Genomic DNA, 20,604 nt, shown 5'->3' on the forward strand with positions numbered 1-20,604 from the left:
TCCGTGGGTGAGTTCGTCGTCCTTTTACTTGTCTCCCCCGTGTGTGCACGCTTATTCTACATTCACCACTTGGCCCTTTTTTTACTTCCCATGGGAGCGGAGGGTTAAACTGGGCCTGTGAAGGGTGGTGCCGCTGAAATGGTGGCACTAAAATGCGAGCATTCCTCACACAGTTGTAGGGTAGGCGGGTGAAGTCACATGACAACCACACGTGTGTGGATGCACCTGCACATGGAACTAAAAAAGGTGATGTTCCAAAGAATCACGTTCAATTGTGCGTCCGACACAATTTTCGCATTTTTACAAAAAGGTATAAAGTCCCCCCAAAGGACACTCTGTGAAGCGGGCAAAATGGATTTGGTTCAAAATATAATTTTGCTACATTTCCCGCCCTTTTTTTGTTAAAAGGAGGACCCAACACACTTATTGTGCAGCAAGTACGTGAGGAACATTGGCTCCTTTGTAGTAACTCAGAAGAGCAGCGTCATTTCGCTTTACACCTTTACGATGACTACCTGTCGTTGTACTCTGCCTTTTGGTTCCCCCTAAAATATATCTAACATGGCGAAAAAAAAAAAATGCTACCGAAAAGGGGTCACCCTTTTTAGAGGTCCCCCACTGTTAAGGACCCTTTTCAAATTGTCTGGTTAACTTATGCAACTGCCCCAAGTCGCGCTCTTAACTCTGAAGGTGTGGCCCCTCCCACTGTCATTGACACGTGTGAAAGTGGAACCCACGTGAGAATGAGGGAAAAATGGGAATCCTCCCCCCCTACCCCAAACGCATCGAAAGTGGGGAACCAAAACGGAAAACAAATCAACACTCGGCAGAACGCAACAACCCTCAGATGTGCGACAATAACAACTTCTTATTGAAGGAACATTTTTTTGATGTAAAAATGGGGTGATTTTTTTTTTTTTTTTTGCTAAGCTAATGGTCTTCAGTAAGATACACCTTGGGGCCTTGGCATACCACCTATTTGGTCTCCTCTTTCCTCTGGGCATTTTTTTTTTCACTTCGTTTTACGTTGTCATGTAACTTAGCAAGTTAGCTTATTCTTTTGGGCCGATTAAATTCTGGAGAAGGTCCTCCTTATGGCATTTCCATTTAATGAAATGGTGCTTTTATTTTTTTCTTTTGACAGAGTGTACATACACCTTAGATTTGTTTAAGTCCTGCAGTTGGCTTCACCTCCATTTTTGATTTGTTCAGCATTACACGCATACAACTTGTTTGAGCGACCCCATATGGTCGACCTGTGCGAAGCAGTTGTAACTAGGGGGATGCAAAGGAGGGATGCACCTCTCCCCCCGTTTTGCTTATCCACAACAGGGCAGAGTGACGTGCTTTCCTGATTTGCTTCATCGCTCGTCGCAACTTTATTTTTTGTGAAGAAGTCATTTTGGTTTGGCCTCCTTATTAGTTGACGTTTCTGGAGGGAAGGTGTGTCTCTCAGGGTAGTCAACCCAGTGCACCCGCTATGTTCGCGCAAAGGTGTGCATAATGGGTTGATGCCCACCACTGCGGTGTTCCTACTCTGTTACTACTCCGTTGCTATTCCGTTGCTACCCCTTTGTTATTACTCCGCTTTTGTCCTATTGTCCACCCCCATGACGACGCTGGAAAAGATCGGGATCCAGGGGATACGGAGCTACGGGGACGAGGAGGCGCAGGAGTTGGAGTTCGCATCGCCCATCACGGTGATCTATGGAAACAACGGGAGCGGCAAGTCGACAATCATCGAATGTCTGAAGATGAGTTGCACGGGGGACTTCCCCCCCAATGCAGATAAGGGAAAGTCATTCATACACGACCCATTAATATCAAACAAAATGAACAGCAGAGGAAAAATAAATCTGCTCCTAAAAAATTATAACAACAAAAGGATTGGCATCTCCAGATCGTTCAGTCTATTTTATTGTAAGGACAAAAATAAAAAAATAAAACAAACCTTTAGAGCACTGGACAACAACATAATCATAAAAAAAGGAGAGGGGCAAGAGGATGTAATAATTACCAACAAATGTCTAGACATAAATGAGCATATTCCCAAATTAATGGGGGTATCAAAGGCCCTGCTGGAAAATGTGATTTTATGCCACCATGAGGAGAGTCTTTGGCCATTTAGCGAATCAGTAAAAATAAAAAAAAAATTCGATGAACTTTTTGGAGATGACCATTTCTCAAAAATCCTGGACGAATTCACAAAATGTAGAAAAACGATGAATGACGTTCTGAAAACGAAGGAATATGAGTTGGCAACTTTGAAAGAGCGCTATGAGAAAAAGAAAAGCATCGCTTTGGACATCCAAAGGAACGAACAAGAAATAGAAGAGTGTCAAACGATTATACAATTGGACAAGGAAGAAATAGAAGAGAGTTTTCTCATTTTAAATAATTTAGAAAAAAAAAAATCCTTGTTAAGAAAACTAACTTCCAGCATTGATATGTATTTTGCTATCCAAGGGAAATTTCTAGACGATCTGCAAAATTATAAATCTGTCGAGGAGATATATGAGGAGGATGCCTCCGAGTTAGAACACTTTGCTGAACTCTTTCAGAAAGACTTGGCCAAGTGTAACTCCCTAATTGAACAAGTTAGTAATGAGTTGGCCCTTCTGGAGAAGCAGACCTCTTTGCCTATTCATTCGTGTGACGAAGCGGATGTAAAGCAGAGGGATGAAATCTGCTCCAATTTATTTCATTTGGAGAAACGACGGGGGGAAGCGCACACTTTGAGCAAAGCCATTTTAGATTTGGATCATGCGTCCACCGGGAGTGGGATGAAGAGGAGAAATGCACGGAAGAACCTCTCTGAGGAGCACACCAGAGTGGGTTGCTTTATCAAGGCGAACGAGCCAATTTTGGGTGGTTTACTGGTTCAGTGGAGGGCCCTCTTTGGGGGAAATGGCCCCAAATGGGTGTTCCGCCGGGGGAGGGCGTCCACCAATGTTGAGCATAGCGATGATGGGCGTAGCGACGGTGAGAGCATCCCTGGTGGGGACCATACCAATGAAACAATCACCAGAGGATGTATCCCCTGCGTGAAACAAATGCGCAAGAGACGCAAGGAAACCCTGGCCCTGCTCAGAGTCCAGGTGCAGAAACACGCCCGGGAGCGACTCCATATAAAGAGGAAAAAAGGAATCCTCACTGAAAAAGCAAAAAGGTGGAAAAGGAAGGTATCAAGGATGGACAGAAGAATTGCCACCATGGAAATGCACAAGGATTATTTGGCCACTTTCAAAGCGAGGGACGAGACGTACAAACAAATTTGCAACCATTTGCACAAAATGAACCAGCTGGGATGCGTCTACGACAGCATTTGCTTGAGTGAGGCGAACTGCGCGAACACGACCAGTGATATGGATGATGACCTTGAGGGGAAGAAAAGACAGCTTAGGCAAATAGAAAAATTCAAGAAACAACTGGAACAGGTGCTGCTCCTTGGGAAACACTATGAGAAAACCTTTCAATATTTTTTGTGCCTCCGGAGGGTGCGTCGCAAGGTGACATCCTTCATCGATGAGCGGCGAGCCTTTCTTTGCGAACTGGGCAAACTACCCAAGGTATGGCGCTCTATAGGGAAGCCTATCGGAGACTGGGCGGAAAAAGCGGATTTGACAGAGGGAGTAGAATACGGGCAGGAATGCTCTACGGGGGAAGAGGAGGAAAAAGAAGAAGTTGAGGGGCAAGCCGAGCGGGGGGTCCAGGAAGAAAAGGAAAAAATGGAAGACCCGAATGAAGAGGAGCACGGGGGAGAAGGTAACCCCTCCAGCGCGCCACACGCAACACCGGAAGGAACAAATAACTTGACCGAAATAGCGAAAGTGGAAAGTTGCACCCCGTTAGAGAGTCCCTCCGGAGCGGATTCGAGTAAATATCCCAACAGGGAGGAGTCCGCCCATGGAGATATTTTCACTGGAGGAATTTGCAATAAAAGGAACAAACGGACAAAGGATCCTGGCGAAGAGACCCATAATCGACTGAAACGGAAAAAGTTATTCAAGATGGAACGTCCCCCTGGACAAAGCTACCTGAACAAATTAAACGATGTGATCAGCCAGTATATAAATAAGTACGACAATAAAATGAAAGAGGTGGAAAAAGAAGCCTCCAAATTGAAGGAAACGTTGTTACTGACTAGTGGAGCATTACGGAATGTGAGCGAGCGGGTAGGACGTTATCCAAACGTACTAGCTAAGTTCTGGGGGATGCTGGAAAAAAATAATTTTAAAAACGTGAAAGATTTTTTCGTCCATTTAGGTCAAGTCAGGAAGGACATGAAGAAAATCAAAAGGGAGATTGTCGCTTTAAAAACTGAGGAAGAATCACTGAGTCGTTTTATACAGCATGCCGAAGAGGGGAAGGCCTGTCTGCTGTGCAAAGGACCCATTACAGATGTTGCTCTGGATAGGTTCACCTTGCCAGATGTGCATAAAGAGAAGGAAGGCATAACCCTGGAGATAGAAGACAAGGAAAAAACGCTCACAAATTTAAGAGACCAAAAGAAAGAATTGATGATTCTGTTAGAGCATTACTATAAGGAGGTTGATCCCCTACACAGGGAAAGCGCCTCCCTGAGTGAAATTATTGACTCACTTAAAAACGAACTGTTGGATCTGCAAAATGGGGTAGATAGCTGTTCCCAGATGATACATAAAATGAATGGGAAGTGCCAATTGATGAAGCTTTTGCAGGAGAGATGCGCCCATCTGATGGAGATCGAAATGGATATTTTTTGCGAGAGAGACGAGCTGGACGCGCAACGGTCCGAAGTGAGAGCTGCTCTGAGTGGGCTAAGAGAGATGCTTAGCGAGGGGAAGCACCATATACAAGCCCTACATTCAATGCTAGAGTTGCTCGAAGGGGAATCCGAAGAGGGATCCTCACAGAAGAATTTGTGTCAGCTTCTTCGTGAGTTTATCCCTAACATTACTCTCCTGTGTGAGTGTCAAGATGTCCACCTCATGGTGCAGGAAGTCAGTGCAAACATGGAAGACAGCGGCATCCTATTTGGCCCGGAAGACATGTTCTTCCATCTCGGGGAGACATTGCCAAATAGGGTGGAGAGTAAGATGCACCATGTTGTGGTGGGAGAAATAAGCCAAGACGAAGTGGGGAAAAAGTACACGGAGGACACCAAGTCGGGGGAGGGGCCAAGGAATGAACCACACAAGATAGCTAACCACTGCACTGAATATGTGGAAGCCCATTCGAAGAGTTTTTACCCACAAAAAGGAGACTGCTATGTTAATTACGTAGAGCATAATGAAGAGGGAACGCCCCTCCTAAGTAACACCCCCGTGTATGAATCTTCCAAATGCAAAGTGAACGAACCGAAAGAGATAGGCAACCTCGAGTCAATAGCCATGAATAATCGCAAGTTCATAGAGGCATACGACAAACTTCAGATGTACATAACTTTGGAGGCACTGAAAAAGGAGCAGGAAATTGACTTTTCAGTTCGAATAAAATCAGTCATTCGGGAGAGGAAGGAAATCATTAGGACGAAGACAGATGAAGCACAGCGCAGCGTAGAAAGGGAAAAACAAATTAGGGAAACCATCCAAAAATCTCAAGAGTACATCGAGAACCATAGATGTAGGAAGAATCGTTTGTACAGAAGGCAAGAGGCAATGGCGGCAAGAATAAAAAAACTGCACCTGCGAGATAAGCAGATGAAGAGGAACATTCGAGGGTGCAGGAAAGACATGTTACTCCAAAATAAATTGTTTTACGTCAAAGTGGAGATAGTGAAGCTGCTGCAGAGACTCATAGCCGATATTGAACTTGACATGGAAAAAAAGAAAGAGGAACTGAAGCAAGTGAAGGAGAAGATACACAGTAACGAAATTATACAAAATGAGTCAAACGAACTTGCAAAAAAAGTGAGCCAAAAGAAGGAGCAAATTTTATCTTTACAGGAAGAAAAAATCAACATCGAGAAAATGCACCACAATGTGGTTATCAATATGAACTTAAAGAGAATGCAGGAAAAGTTTTTACTCCACCAGAGGAATTTTATTTCCTCACTGAAGGAATTTAGAAGCGCGTTCTTCTCGGCTGAACAGAAGGAGGAACAGTTCGATAAAGTGAACACCATTATTGCTTTGCTGGAAGAAGTGTACCAAACCGATTGCGATATTTACAAGTTTGTAGAGGAGAGCTTTTCCTTTTTGGACCACGAAAAGGAGTTACTCGAATTAGTCTACGTGGAGGAAGATAAATTGAAGGAACAAATGGAACTTCACTCGGAAGCCACGACCAGTCTGAAAATGAAGGAAGCAGAAATGAAGGGGAAAATCGAGTTAAGGAGAGAATACATAGATAAACTAACATCCGAAATGAATTCCGACACCTATGATGAAATAGAAAAGAAATATAAGGAAAAAATGATCGAAATTTTTGTATACAAAAATATCATCAAAGATATCTGCAATTTTTACAACTCCTTCGATCAAGCAATTATTAAATTCCATTCTCTGAAGATGCAAGAAATTAATTTGTCCATTAAGAACTTATGGAGGAGGGTTTACAACAGTGCCGACATAGACTATATATACATAAAGTCAGAGGTGCAAACGGAAAATAATGGGAAAGTTCATCAGAGGAGGTCATATAATTATCGCGTCGTCATGGTCAAAGATAACTGCGAACTGGACATGAGAGGAAGGTGCTCCTCTGGACAAAAGGTCCTATCCTCCATCATCATTCGACTCGCTCTAGCGGAATCCTTTTCCATCAAATGTGGAATTCTAGCTCTAGACGAACCAACGACGAATTTGGATAAATCGAACTCTAAAAATCTGGCTAGTCTCATTGCGAATATTGTAGACCTCAGAAAGGATAGCTCCGCTTTCCAGCTTATTCTCATCACGCACGACACACACTTTGTCGATGTGCTTTCGCAGTACGGGTTGACAAACTGCTTCTACAGGGTTAGAAAGGACCGCCACGGATACTCGACCATAGTCAGGGTGCGACAGTAGGGGGGACAGACAAGCAGGTCGAGTACCTAGTGTGATGTAAAAATAGTGCAGAACATTAATTCATATTATTATTATTTTTTTTTTTTTTTGTTTGTTTGTAACTTTCTTCTCATTTTCTGTTTTTTCTTTACAATTTCTCTTACTTCTATTTCTTTTACATTTGTATGTTTTTGAATAACTGTCTGCATTGGGAGAGAGGGGAAAAGGAATATACTCCCAAGCGCGGAGAAAAGGGTGCGAAAAAAGAATAAAAGGAAAAAAAAAAAAAAAAAAAGAGAAGAAAGAAAAGAATGACAGAAAGGATAGAAGGAAGTAAGGTTAGGAAAGAATGAAGCATATGTAAGCTTAAAAGTATAACATGAATTAGGAGGGGGAGAGAGGAGTAGCTTCCATTGTGTAATGTACACGTCACACACATATAAAAAAAAATATGCAGGTTGTACATATTAGGATGGAAAGAAGGGAAGTGGTAGGTGAAAAAAAGATGAACTTGAATGTGCACTAAAAGGGGAAAGGGGAGCTTATATAATATAATATACACACCTTATGTTTGAATAAGTTATTTGTAGTGTAATCATCAAAAAAGGAATAAAAGTAAAAGGAGAAATTATAATTATGTCGTGATCATGAATGGAAGAGAAGAATATGTGTATACTGCAACATATTTTTATGCGCAATTTTGCATAATTCAGTAATATATGAGGAAGGAGAAAGTAGTAAAGGGGAGGAGGGGAGTAGAGCTCGTTCTTTACTTTTTTTACTTTGTTATCTCCTGTGTGTGTTCATTGCCATTTTTACTTTAATTATATGCACATGATCATTTCAATGCATGTGGACTGTGGATTATCATTTTTTGAAAAATTAAGCATTGTGTACTGTGAGGGATTCGAAAAAATAAAAATTCAATACCTACATATTTCATAATCATCATAAATCAATTAGAACTTTGATATATATTTCCAAACTACATGACCACATAAACACTATTTTTAACATAAATTAAATTATATATTGAGTATATACCTAAACAATGGTAAAAGAATAATACAAGGTTGATTTCATTATTAAAAATGTGTATATATACACATAGTAGTGTATGTGTATGTGTACACACACATATAAATATATATATATATATGTTCCCCACATGTATGTCATATAATATTAGTGGATATGTATGAATATGTATGGACATGTATACGCACACACATATTTCAATTCTATATATTTTCTTAGGGGAAGGAAGAGGCAGATACAGTTACATTACCCTCATGGGACATATACGCTGAATTGGAAAATGGAAGAAAGAGTTGTACTTTCGGAGGGTGGAGCCAGGGAAACAGTAGTAAATTGGAACAAGATGTGAAAGGATCAGTAGAGTCGTACGGAGGTGGAAATTGGACTTGGATCGATAAAATTGTGCAAAACTACTGTTTAGCATGTAGGGGGGCAGGGAGCGAAGGGTTCGCTACTTTGCCCGATAATGAACGTTATAGTTTTTTCTTTTATTGGTTAGGTGATAAAGTAAAGGGGGAACCTCAGATAGGGAACAATTTCTCACCGATTATGAATAAGATTTATGAGAAGCTGACGAAATTCGATTCTGGATGTAAGTGCACTCATATATACCCTTTTATTAAAAAGGAACGTTTCGAAAAGGCTAAAATATTGTTCGATTGGTACTATAACTATAAGGAATTACACAGCAAAGAAAAGTGTAGTGAGTATTGCAATAATAATGAAAAATGTAATGCCCCTTTCGAGAAAGCCCTATTAACATATAACGAGTTAACTTCAACTTGCATAAAGGAGGGCGGAGAATTATATTGCACCGAATTTAAGAAAACCCCCCCAAAGAAGGAGGAATATAAGAAACCACAATCATTAGACTGCTCTGCAGCAAAACCACAGGTTATTTCCCTTATTTGAATTTTTATAAATATTATAAATACAATACTCTATACGTAATGTAATAAAGAAATATAAGAAATGTACACATAATAACATTCTCTATGTACGCAATGCAATAGATGAACATTTATGTAATATACATACATTCCACTTCCTCCTGTTACCAATTCTATATTTTTTTAGGGGGACGCAGACACAAGTAAATTACCTTCCGAGATAATATATAGTGCGTTAGACGGAGGAGTAGGAAAAAATTGTTCACTCAACGGAAGCAAAGGGAACAATACTACACTGGAAACACAAATGAAAAATTCATTACGATCATACAGAATTTATGATAAGGACCTTCCCAATAAAATTGTGCAAAACTATTGTGTAACTTGTAAGGGAACAGGGAGGGAAGAGTTCGCTACTTTGTCCAGTAGTGATCGTTATAGTTTCTTTTTTTATTGGTTAGGTGATCAAATAAATAAGGAAAGAAATAACGGAGGAAGCAAGCTCTCAATGGTTATTCCGGCAATTTATGATAAGCTGAATGATTCCATGTATAAATGTAAGTGTGAAAATTTATACAGAGGTATTTGGAAGGATCGTTTCGACGAAGGTAAAATACTATTTGACTACCACTATAATTTTAAGCGATTAGAAGGGAAGAATGTAGACAAGTGTCGCAATTATTGCACTGGGGAAAAGTGCCTAAAGTTATACCAGGAAGCTGAGAAAACACATAAAACATTAAGTACAACTTGCCAAGGAAGTGGCGGAGAACCATATTGTGATAAATTTAAAGTGGAGAAAACTAAGGACGGAGAATTCGCGGAACCTAAAAAATTGGAGTGCCCTGAATCAAGAACATCACCACCTTTAAGATCTGCATCAGGTAAGACAAATAGAGCAAGGGGAGGTAGAACACATAATAACAAATATGCATAATTCGAAAGAATTATTACAAAGAGAAAAAAATATACAGAAAAGGGAAAGTACACCCACAACATTTCTAGTGTCCAATGACTCCTGCTTACATTGAAACTACTTTTCCATGTTCCATTTTTAGTTGTAGAAGGTATTGTCTCCTATAACCCAGGTTCCACTGGAACCTGGAAACCCGGATCCTCCAGTCCCGGCAGTACTGGAACCTGGAATCCAGGTTCTTCGGGTGCCGGTTCTACTGGAACCTGGAATCCAGGTTCTTCCGGTACCGGTTCCACGGGAAACCAGAACACTGGTAGTCCGAGACCCCAAAGTCCACCTCCCCCAGGGAAACCACAAGGACCACCACAACAAGGTGGTAACAAACCGCAGGTTCAATCATTTCATCAGGAAAAACTGCCAGCTGTTCCAAGCTCCGCCAGAATGGATGTGTCTACTATTGGTATTGGTGGTGGTGCTGCAGCTGCCGCTGGAGCAATAGGATTACCAACAATTGCTGCATTCCTTTTATATAAAGTAAGGATAATTAACATACTTATAATTAAAACAATTATAATAGAGCTATATTTATATGTCCATACATATATATATATATGTATATATGTAATACACCTTCCACCAACCACCCTACCACCTAACAATCCCCCTTTCGTAGTACAATTTTCTACCTTCTGGACTAAAAAACTTCTTTGGAGGCAGCAGCAGAAATAACAATAAAAGAAAAAAAAGATCCATCATCAGACAAAGAATCGACACCTTAACAGAAGACGACACATCTACCGAATATTCAAATGAACTTTCGACAGCAAATTCCACAGCAGGGGATGGTTCTACCACATTATATTCTGTCCCATATGTTAGATAATTTCTTTCTTTTAAATAAGAAGGGAAAGAAAGGAAAAAAAGAAAAAAGAAAGAAAAAGTTTAATGTTCTGGGTTTCAGGGTGTAGAATAACAGTATGAGCTGGCATTTAGCGATTTAGGGAGGGGTCACGTAAAGGGGAAAAAAAAAAAGGAAAAAGAAAAAAAAGAATAAGGAAAAAAGGAAAGAAAAAAAAAAAGAATGAAAAAAAAAAAAAAAGGAAATAAAGAACACATGAATATATGTACAAAGAATGTAATCTATATTAAAAAAGGAATAAAGAAGGAAAGGAAGGAAGTGAAGGAATGAAAAAGGAGTGAGGGTGTGAAGGAAGAAAAGGAGTGAAGGAAAGAGGAGGAAGTGAAGGTATGGGATCCGGTTTTAGGGTTAAGGAAAGGAAGTGAAGGAGTGAAGGAAAGGAGAGTGAAGGAAAAAAAGCAGAAGGAAAGGAAAAAGAGAGAAGGAAGGAAAAAAAAAGAGGGTAAGCTCCCTTTTTAGAGTGTACACATGCACTTAAAAAAGGAAGAAGGAAATAAATACTCTGTATATGTATAAACTATGTTATATTCGTACATAATTTTTTTAATAATTTTTCTAAATAATAGGGAGAGCATGAGTATTATAAAAGTGTGTGAACAAAAATGTTTACCATGGGAAGTTCACATTCTTATAAAAGCGAATAGTTAAAGGGGGGAAGATGAATAATAATGTAATGCACTATTTGGAATAATTGCATACATTTCTGAAACGTATAATAAATATATAAGGAATACTCGAAGAATTTGACCCATATGCTCTTTCCCATTTTTTTTCCTACTACATTGGTCCAACTTGATCGGTCTTACATTTCCTTCCTTCCTCCTGCTCCACCTACTACTACTACTATAAAACCAAATAAAGAAGAAGAAGAAGAAAAAAAAAGAAAACGAAGAAATAAAAAAGGGAAAAAAAAAAAAAAAAAAAAAAGAAGAACATAAAAGTAAAAAAAAAAAGTAAAAGTTTTGGTTTGGTTTTGATGCACATGTGTTCTTGCTATTTAAAATTAATATGGAACGAACAAATATCTCATATCCTTATTCGAAATATATAAAAATGTGGAAAAAACGCATGTTAACATAAATTAATTATATATAAAGAAGGAATATGCATGTAAACAATGGCAGCAAAGGCAAACGTAATCACATTTATCTTTTACAAAGAATAGATTTTAGGACTGTGTACATATAATACGTCGCAAATAATGGAATAAATAGTAATATATAATGTGTGGCTGCATATATTTCTCCCATTAAACACACAGGAGAAACACTTGGATCAATTCCCTTCAAAGAAGTATTTATACGATAAATTAGGACAAAAAAGTAACTTAGGCCAATGTAATCTTCAAGGTAGTGTGGAGGAGGCTAAGAAGCAGATAAGTGCTTACCTTAAACGAGGGAACTATACAGAAAGCATTGCAGAAGCCTGGTGTCATATACATGTAAAAGGGAAGGTCAATGGGACATATGACGATCTCTGCTATGCCCTGTACTACTGGACAGGACATATACTATCAAACCATTTGCAACATACTGATTCATTTTCGGATGCCATGGATGCAGTTTACAGTGAATTGGGAAAATTAGTTACGGGGACTAGGTGTGGAAAAATATGCCATAGTCTTACCAAAGAGCAATTCGACAAGAGAAAAATAATATATGATTATTCTGAGGACAGGGGTTTTATTGAGACATTTGCAAGTTTAGCACAGGAATCGTGTAATCAGGAATATGACGAGCATCTGAAAAAAATAACTGAAACATATGGGAGTGTATATAAAGAATGTGGAAGTGGGACTAGTAGTACATGTTGCGGAAAACTTAAAGAAGTTTGTGATAAGCACGGTTCTACAGGACCATCAAACTTAACATGCAATCTTGTTGCCACTCCAAAGAAACCTTCTGCTGGAGATGACTTCGACTTAGGAGACGCCGTGGTAGATGGTAAGTGGTACATGTTTTTTATGGTGCTACATTGCTTTATGATGGTGTGGTGGTAGGTGGGTAGTTAGGGTGGTGGTAGGTGGGTTGTTAGGTGGATGCTGGTAGGTGGATCGTGGATGGTAGTAGGTGGAAGGAAGGTTATTAGGGTGGCAGTAGAGTGGAAGGAAGGTTGTTGGGTGGTAGGTGGAAGGAAGGTTGTTAGGGTGGTAGTAGAGTGGAAGGAAGGTTGTTGGGTGGTAGGTGGAAGGAAGGTTGTTTGGGGTGTTAGGTGGAAGAAAGATTTTTGGGGTGGTGGAAGTTGGGTTGTTAGGGGTGGTAGGTGGAAGGGGGAAGGTTGTTCGGTGGTGCTAGAGTAGAAGTAAGGTTGTTAGGGGTGGAAGGTGGGTTGTTAGATGGTAGGGTGGAAGGTGGGTTGTTAGGTGGTAGGGTGGAAGGAAGGTTGTATTAGGGGTGGTAGATGGAAGGTTGTTAGGATGGTGGTAGGGTGGAAGGAAGGCCTGGACGTAAGGAATTTAGGTATACACATTGCCTATTACACTGAAATAACAACTATCTCCTTTTTTTCACATTTCTTTTTTAGGTGATATGCCAGTTACAAAAGTGGAAGGTGCACAAAACCAAGGAAAGAAAGCAGAAGGAGCACAAAACCAAGGAAAGAAAGCAGAAGGAGCACAAAACCAAGGAAAAAAAGCAGAAGGTGCACAGAATCAAGGAAAAAAAGCTGAAGCAGCTTCCGATGCTAGCAGCATCGTCCCTGCTGCTGTGTCAGGTGCATTGGCAACAATAGGATTACCAACATTGGCATACTTTTTTTACAAGTATAAATCACACCTCTTCTTCCTTAAGGGGAATAACCACTCTGCAAATGGAAGAAGCAGAAGTAAAAGGTCCCTTAGGAGGCGATTTAAAGATTTTGAGGGCAACGACTCAACGGAGTACGACTCAACAACGGAATATGATTCAACGAATTCGTCCGAATATTCAATTCCATACACTACTTCATCATCTAGATGAAAGAACAAAACATTATCATCGCTATAGAGAGGTGAATAACTCTATAAATGGGTATCCCAAAATGGTATACATAATATAATATGCACCTTTTTTTTTTTTTTGTCATGTGAATGAATTATTTATAATGTTCTCATGAGAAAAGGAAAAAAGGAAAATTTAAGAAAAAAGAGGAGAAGGAATAAGGAATTATTATTATTGCTATTGAAAACAATTATAAAAAAAGAGGAAGATAGGGAAAAAAAAAGGTTATATTGGGGGGAGGGGAAGTGCTTACTCTATAAAGGGGTATGGGCGCACACACATAAAATTCTTTTTTCTTCCTATTTTTTTTATATATATAATTCATACAACTTCCCCCAATGTTCTATATATATATTCTCACTTAATTTATGAATTTATATTCCTCTTCATTAAATATTGATGAATAAATATGTACACAATTCCGCAAAAGGGAAAAGGGGAGGAGATAAATACTGTACTTATGAACTATGCAGAATATATATGTGCATCTGTCAACAACTTCTTAATAATCGTTGAGAAAGAACAATAAAACGTGAATTAATAGCGCATGTTGAAATTTTTATCATGGAAAAAGGGAAGAATTACGCCCTCAAATAAAAAATAAAAAGAAACGTGTGAACCATAATGGAATTTTCCGGAGCGCTGTGCATAATCCAATAATAGAATAATCGAATGAAGGATGCAAAGATATGAGAAAAGTTTAAATCATTCATTTCCCCTTACATTCTATTTTTTTTTTTGTTATTGTAGCACATCTGTTAATATTCCTGCCTTAATTGTGTTTAAAACAGTTTGACGCATATATATATATGTGAAATATATTGTGACATCGTCTCTTCAGAAGAATTAAACAAATGTGTGCACGTTATTGTAGAAAGAATAAAAATTTGATGTTCATAATAAGCACACATTTTGTGTGAGGGCATGAGTAGTATTTTTTATATTAGTTCACTATATTAGGAGAGGGGGCACAAATAAACACAAATGACAGTAAGGAGGGAAATAATGGATGACCACCCACATCCATCCTGACCTTCGGAATGGCGTGGTGGTAGCAAGTAGCAATTGGGAAGTGGGATGGATGGAATATATGTGTGGAATATATATGTCCATATATACATGTATATATATGTATATATATATGTACATATGTATATGTATGTGCACCCGTCCCCAATTATTTTTGTAGGACTATAATTTAACGGATTTACTATCCAAAAAAACATATGCTGCATTTGACGCAGGATGGAGTTCTTATAGTGCATCCTGCACTTGGCTCGAAAATACAAAGAATGCATTGGAAAGTGCACTTGATGGGCACGAAAGTGTCAAAGCTTATGCAGATCAGATAGTAAAAGCATGGTGCATTGTGCAGAATTCCGTAGGGACGCGTACATATGGGAGTCCACGTTGTTATTTCTTCTACTACTGGTTAGGAGATCTATTAATTAACAAATTAAGTGAGGTTGATGATTCATTCTTAGACATTATGAGAAAGATCTACGACGAATTTAAAAGTATTCCTGGCGGAGAAATTGCTGGCTCAGAAAATGTTTGTGCAATTATATACGATGACAGTAAAATTGACCAAACCATTTTCAATGAAATGAAAGCAGTATATGAATATTCACGGGACTATAGTACAATAGAAAAACACCTGCAACAGACGAATAAAATGTGCACTCAGAACTATCAACGTCATCTAACGAACATTGTTTCAGCTTATGAATCATTAAATACAAAATGTCCCAGCAGTAATAATACTGATAAACATTGTGAAGAATATAATAGAACATATAAAGGACCTATTGAAGAGAACAACCTATCACAATTAACATGTACACTAGATTCTGCAGCCAAGGTTATACATGATGGAAGTGGGCACGGTACTCATTCACAGGAAGAGTCGCCCAGGGACCCCGAGAACAGAGCAGATACATTACCCACAACAGCAGAAGGAGCAACCTCCTCTGAAGTAAATATCCCTGCCGTTTCCTCGGCAGTGGCTGCCACAGGAATTGGAATACCATTCATTTCTTTCCTTTTATATAAGGTAGGTAGTACATACAATTACCACTACCTCTATATATAACTATATATATGTGTACATATTTCCACCCCCCTCCTTCCATCTACCCTTCTTCCTTCTCATTTCCATTCCTTCATTCAGTATAATCTTCTACCTGATTGGTTACATAGACATCTTAAAGGAGGGGGCCGAGTCAGAGGAAAAAGATCCATTGATCATCATTTTGATGCGTTTACGAACGACGACTCAACAACATTATATACAACAACAGACACTTCCACAATAGGTGACGATTCAACGGAAGATAATTCTACCATATATGATGGACGACGATCATCACCACCACCAAGAAGAGGAAAAAAAACAGGAGCAGGAAGAACAAATACTGCACCAAGTCATCATCACCGGAAGAATGTAGCTTATCAACGTATATAACATCTTCCTATTCTTAAAAAATAGTATTTGGCCTATAATGTTATGTCCTCCCCCCCTGTCCCGAACTAGCGTGACGTATAATATTGCATATATATAAAAAAGGAACAAATATGTTTTTCCAATTATACATGATTTTTGTTCGTTCACATATGTTGTTCACTAATTTATGAATAGACATCACTCTTACTACATATACATAAATGTATTTAATTTGAGGGGCAAGTCAAAAAAAAAGAAAAAAAGAAAAGAAAAGAAGAAAGTTAAAAAAAAAAAGAAAAACATTCCCTATTTTACAACTTGTAACAACAAACAATTACTACAACAATCCTTGTAACAACAACAATTACACACAACAATCCTTGTAACAACAACAATTACACACAACAATCCTTGTACACAACAACAACACAACTTATAAGTTGTGTAAGTTATAACTTATAATTTGTAATTTTTGTATTAGGATTTGTATTTATAATTTGTGTCTTTTGTATTTGGAACGTTGGATATATTTCTTCCGAGCTCTGCGGTAGTGACATCCTAATATTGCGCCCAAATAACCAAGTACTATGATTGTAAAAATTGCGGGTCCCCACACCCAAGGACCTGCTGTTTCCTGAAATGTGCTGTACATTTCTTTCAATGTGCCTAAAATTGGTACGGTGATATCCCCAGAACCTGTTATAAATGAGTTCGTATCATGTACAATTAACAAACAAAGTGCCACAATAACCAATATAAGAAACAGTAAGGTTCTATGTTTGAATTTCCCATATTTACATTTTTTATACAACCTTCGACATTTGTCCCGTAAGGTGGTATTATTCTTCCTTATATGTGGTAAATCACATGAATTTGTTTCTAAATTTGATTTATTATGTGGTTCATTATGTGGTCCTTCATATGGGAAAGTAATTTTAATGGGGTCTTTATCACTTCTATGCTGAAATTGATTTGGTAATTGTGTTCCCACACTCGAATCTCTTATTGATGATCCTTCACTGCTTGTACTGCTCAAATCTGACGAATCATATGACCTGGTTACTGCTGTTGTCGTTCCTTTGCCCCATGAGGGGGTTGCTTGTACCATGACCTAACATAAGTAAAAAAAAAAAGGGGTGAAGGAAGGGTTGTTAGGGTGGTTGGTGGAAGGAAGGTTGTTAGGGGTGGTAAGATGGAAGGAAGTTTGTTAGGGGTGGTAAGATGGAAGGAAGTTTGTTAGGGGTGGTAGGGTGGAAAGAAAGTTGTGTTAGGTGGTAGAATGGAAGGGTTGTTAGGGGTGAAATTCCCCCTTCTATTTTTATTATAGAAGTGTAAAAAAAATGTTCATTAATCATAATAAAAATGTATGTGTGTGTGTTCGTCAAATATATATATATATATTTTATATAGGTGTGTGTAAGAGTTGCTGCAGCTGCAGGGCCTTCTATTATCTTACGTGGTGGTGGTGGTTAGGATATTGTGAAAAGCATAGGAATACGAAGGTGAATATTAAATATTTTGTGAGAGATGCCATTTTGCTTGTTTTTTTTTTTTTTTGCTGTTTTTGCCTTCTTATGTACATTAAATGGATTGTGTATGATGATTATTTTTTTTTCTCTTTAATGTTAAATCCCCATTACGTGGTTTGCGTGCGCATGTGATTAACTGCTCTATTGTAGGGGTGTGTGTGTACGAAAGTGTAAACTTTTTTATTTAAACTTTTCTTTCTTTTAAACTTTTTTTTTTATCTTTTTTTTAAATTTTAAAATTATTAGAGTGTAGAATAATGCAAAAGATATGATAATTTAAAATAATGGTCAAAAAAAAAGTAGTTCATTTTTTAGCATCTGTATTATATATTGGTTAAAAGAAGTTGACATAAAGTGGTTCCTATTCCTAAAGAAAAAATGTAACACCTACAATCCCCTCCTTTTAACAACCTTCTTTCCAACCCTAAACCCCACACCATAACACACTTCTCTTCACAATAAAACTCACACCCTCCCACACTAACAGCTCTAATCCTAAATCTTACACTCCCTTTCCATCACTCCTTTTACTTCCTTTTCTTCCCTTCACTCCTTTTTCCTTCACTCCTTTTTCCTTCACTCCTTTTTCCTTCACTCCTTTTTCCTTCACTCCCACTCCTTCACTCTCACTCCTTCCACACCCCTTTCTTCAACACCCCTTCCTTACACGCCCTTTTCTTCCAAACCCCTTCCTTCCATACCCTTTTCTTCCACACACCTTCCTTCCACCAATCACCCCTAAACAACCTTCCTTCCACCAATCACCCCTAAACAACCTTCCTTCCACCTACCATCACCCTAACACCCAAATCTGCACCCCTCTGCACACTTCCCCCAACATACTTCCTTCCTTTTTTTTTTTTTTTTTTTTTTGCAACACGCTTCGGAGTATTCTTTCCTTATGTGCTTATTCAAACTTACAAACGTACGAAAAAAAAAGAAGGAAATGTGAAGAAAAGAAATAAAAAAAAAAATAAACAAAAAAGAAAGAAATATGAAGAAAAGGAAGAAAAAAGAAGGAATGAAAGAAAGGAAAAGAAGAAAAAAGAAAGAGGAAAGGAAGGGAAAGAAAATATAAGGAAGAAAGAAAGGAAGAATGGTCATTTTTGCTTCTTTCCATACACATACTGCATAAGCTTTATAATGGTCCTTTATGCTTCGTGTGATGGGCAATGCGAAGGGAAGAAAGAACATTTTCTTTTATCTAGGATGATAAGCAATATTATTTCTTTGGCTACCCTGCTGTGGTTGTTGCTGCTGTCTTCCATTATTTGTTCTTGTTCTTCTTGTTTTTATGTGTTGTCTATCATATATGGTAGAAACATCAGTAGAATCTGCTATAGAATCAGCTATTGTGGAAGCTTCCTCCGCTGTTGAATACAATGTGGAGGTGTCAGTTGTAAGGGTTTCGAAGTCATCCCTCATGGTGGATCTTTTTTTTCTATTGCTTCTATTACTGCTGCTTCTACTAATGTTGTTGTCATTGTTTCCGAACAAGTTTCTTATTCCCGAAGGTAAAAGGTTATACTGAAAAAAGGAAAGTAAGAAAGCGGGGACATGGGAATATGTAATACATACATATATATATATATATATATGTGTATGTATATATGTATTGTATATATAAATGCATATATGCACATCGTACAGTCTATACTATATATTCTTATTGTTTAAATAAGAATAGAAATAATAATAATTATTATTATTAATATTATTATTATTTGTACACTTTCGCTTTAATTTATAATTGTTGTAATTGTAGTTACCTTATATAAGAAAAAAACAAACGCAGGTATTCCAATTGTAGTAGCAATTGTGGAAGAGACAATAGGACCTACGGCTGAAGGGGCATCACTACTACCTTCGGGAGAGCTTACACCTGCCGCAGCTCCAGATGCAACTTCTACTTCTATCTCCTCAGCTACTTCTTGACACTGCAATTCCTGTAGCTTCTCTGTGCTGCAGTAACCGCCACTTTCCCCTTCCTTCCCTGCATTGAATTCGCCACAATATTTAGGGTTCTCATGTTCCTGCCCATCTGGGCAATATGTGCTCATAGCAGAACATGCTTGAGTAATGGCTTTTAGATGATTGAGGTATTCTGTCGTGCATTTTTTATTGGATTTCTGTAGTTGCGTTTCTATTTTCGTATGGTCCTGTTTGTAGTCGAAATGTGTTTTTACGTGATTGAAAATTTCTTTGCTAATATTGTCTCTTTCGTATATAATTTCACAACCGTTCTTCCCTACAATATGGACTCCCTTTAATTTCTCATAGATTGTTTTCATACGATCCAAAGGTGAGTCACTGACTTGTACTTTGTCAATTAATATGTCTCCCAACCAATAATAGAAATATTGACACCATGTTCCATAACCATTGTTGCTTGTTTCTCGTGATGTTGCATAGCAGTAGTTCCATACAATTTGCTTTGCATAATCTTCAGCATTTCCACCGTTTTGTGGCAATATATTCTTTATTTTATTCACCTCAGCCCCAGACCCTGCACAGAATGAGCCAATATAAGTCCCCCCTCCTCCATGGTTAAACTGAGCATATGTTTGTTTTGAGGGTAATTGGGCCAAATCCGCTGTCTACAAAAATGGAATTAAGATAAGGTGAAAGTGGAATGTATGTACATTGTATAGAAATGGAATGTTCTTTCCCACATAGATATATATACACTTTTTTTTTTCTGCATTTTTTCCCATTAAATTGGGCATACACACAAAAAAAAAAAAATGGTAGATGCATATATGGATACACACGCTTGTTAAAGCAGAAAAACAAACCCCTAATGGTCCTGTTTCCGATGCTGCTTTTGACGGCTCTGGTGACATGGTTTGTCATTGTTTGTTATTATTTATATATGTGTACACATTCCTTCTAATTTATCAAATAAGGATAACACATTCTA

General features: G+C 38.3%; 2 protein-coding genes across 2 annotated transcripts; one reads left to right on the forward strand and one right to left on the reverse strand.

Moving 5' to 3' along the window:
- Positions 1-1,610: 1,610 nt before the first annotated feature.
- On the forward strand, positions 1,611-11,330 carry PCOAH_00036420 (Uncharacterized protein; the record flags this gene model as incomplete). The annotated part of the gene is made up of 2 exons (XM_020060433.1): positions 1,611-6,980; positions 11,301-11,330. The coding sequence occupies 2 exons, from the start codon at positions 1,611-1,613 to the stop codon at positions 11,328-11,330; spliced, it is 5,400 nt and encodes a 1,799-aa protein (XP_019915597.1).
- Positions 11,331-18,884: 7,554 nt separating this feature from the next.
- On the reverse strand, positions 18,885-20,527 carry PCOAH_00036430 (KIR protein; the record flags this gene model as incomplete). The annotated part of the gene is made up of 3 exons (XM_020060434.1): positions 18,885-19,211; positions 19,565-20,281; positions 20,480-20,527. 3 exons carry the CDS (start codon positions 20,525-20,527, stop codon positions 18,885-18,887), a joined length of 1,092 nt encoding a protein of 363 aa, XP_019915980.1.
- Positions 20,528-20,604: the final 77 nt, after the last annotated feature.

Source organism: Plasmodium coatneyi, chromosome 11, assembly GCF_001680005.1.
Source record: "Plasmodium coatneyi strain Hackeri chromosome 11, complete sequence".
NCBI lineage: Eukaryota > Apicomplexa > Aconoidasida > Haemosporida > Plasmodiidae > Plasmodium > Plasmodium coatneyi.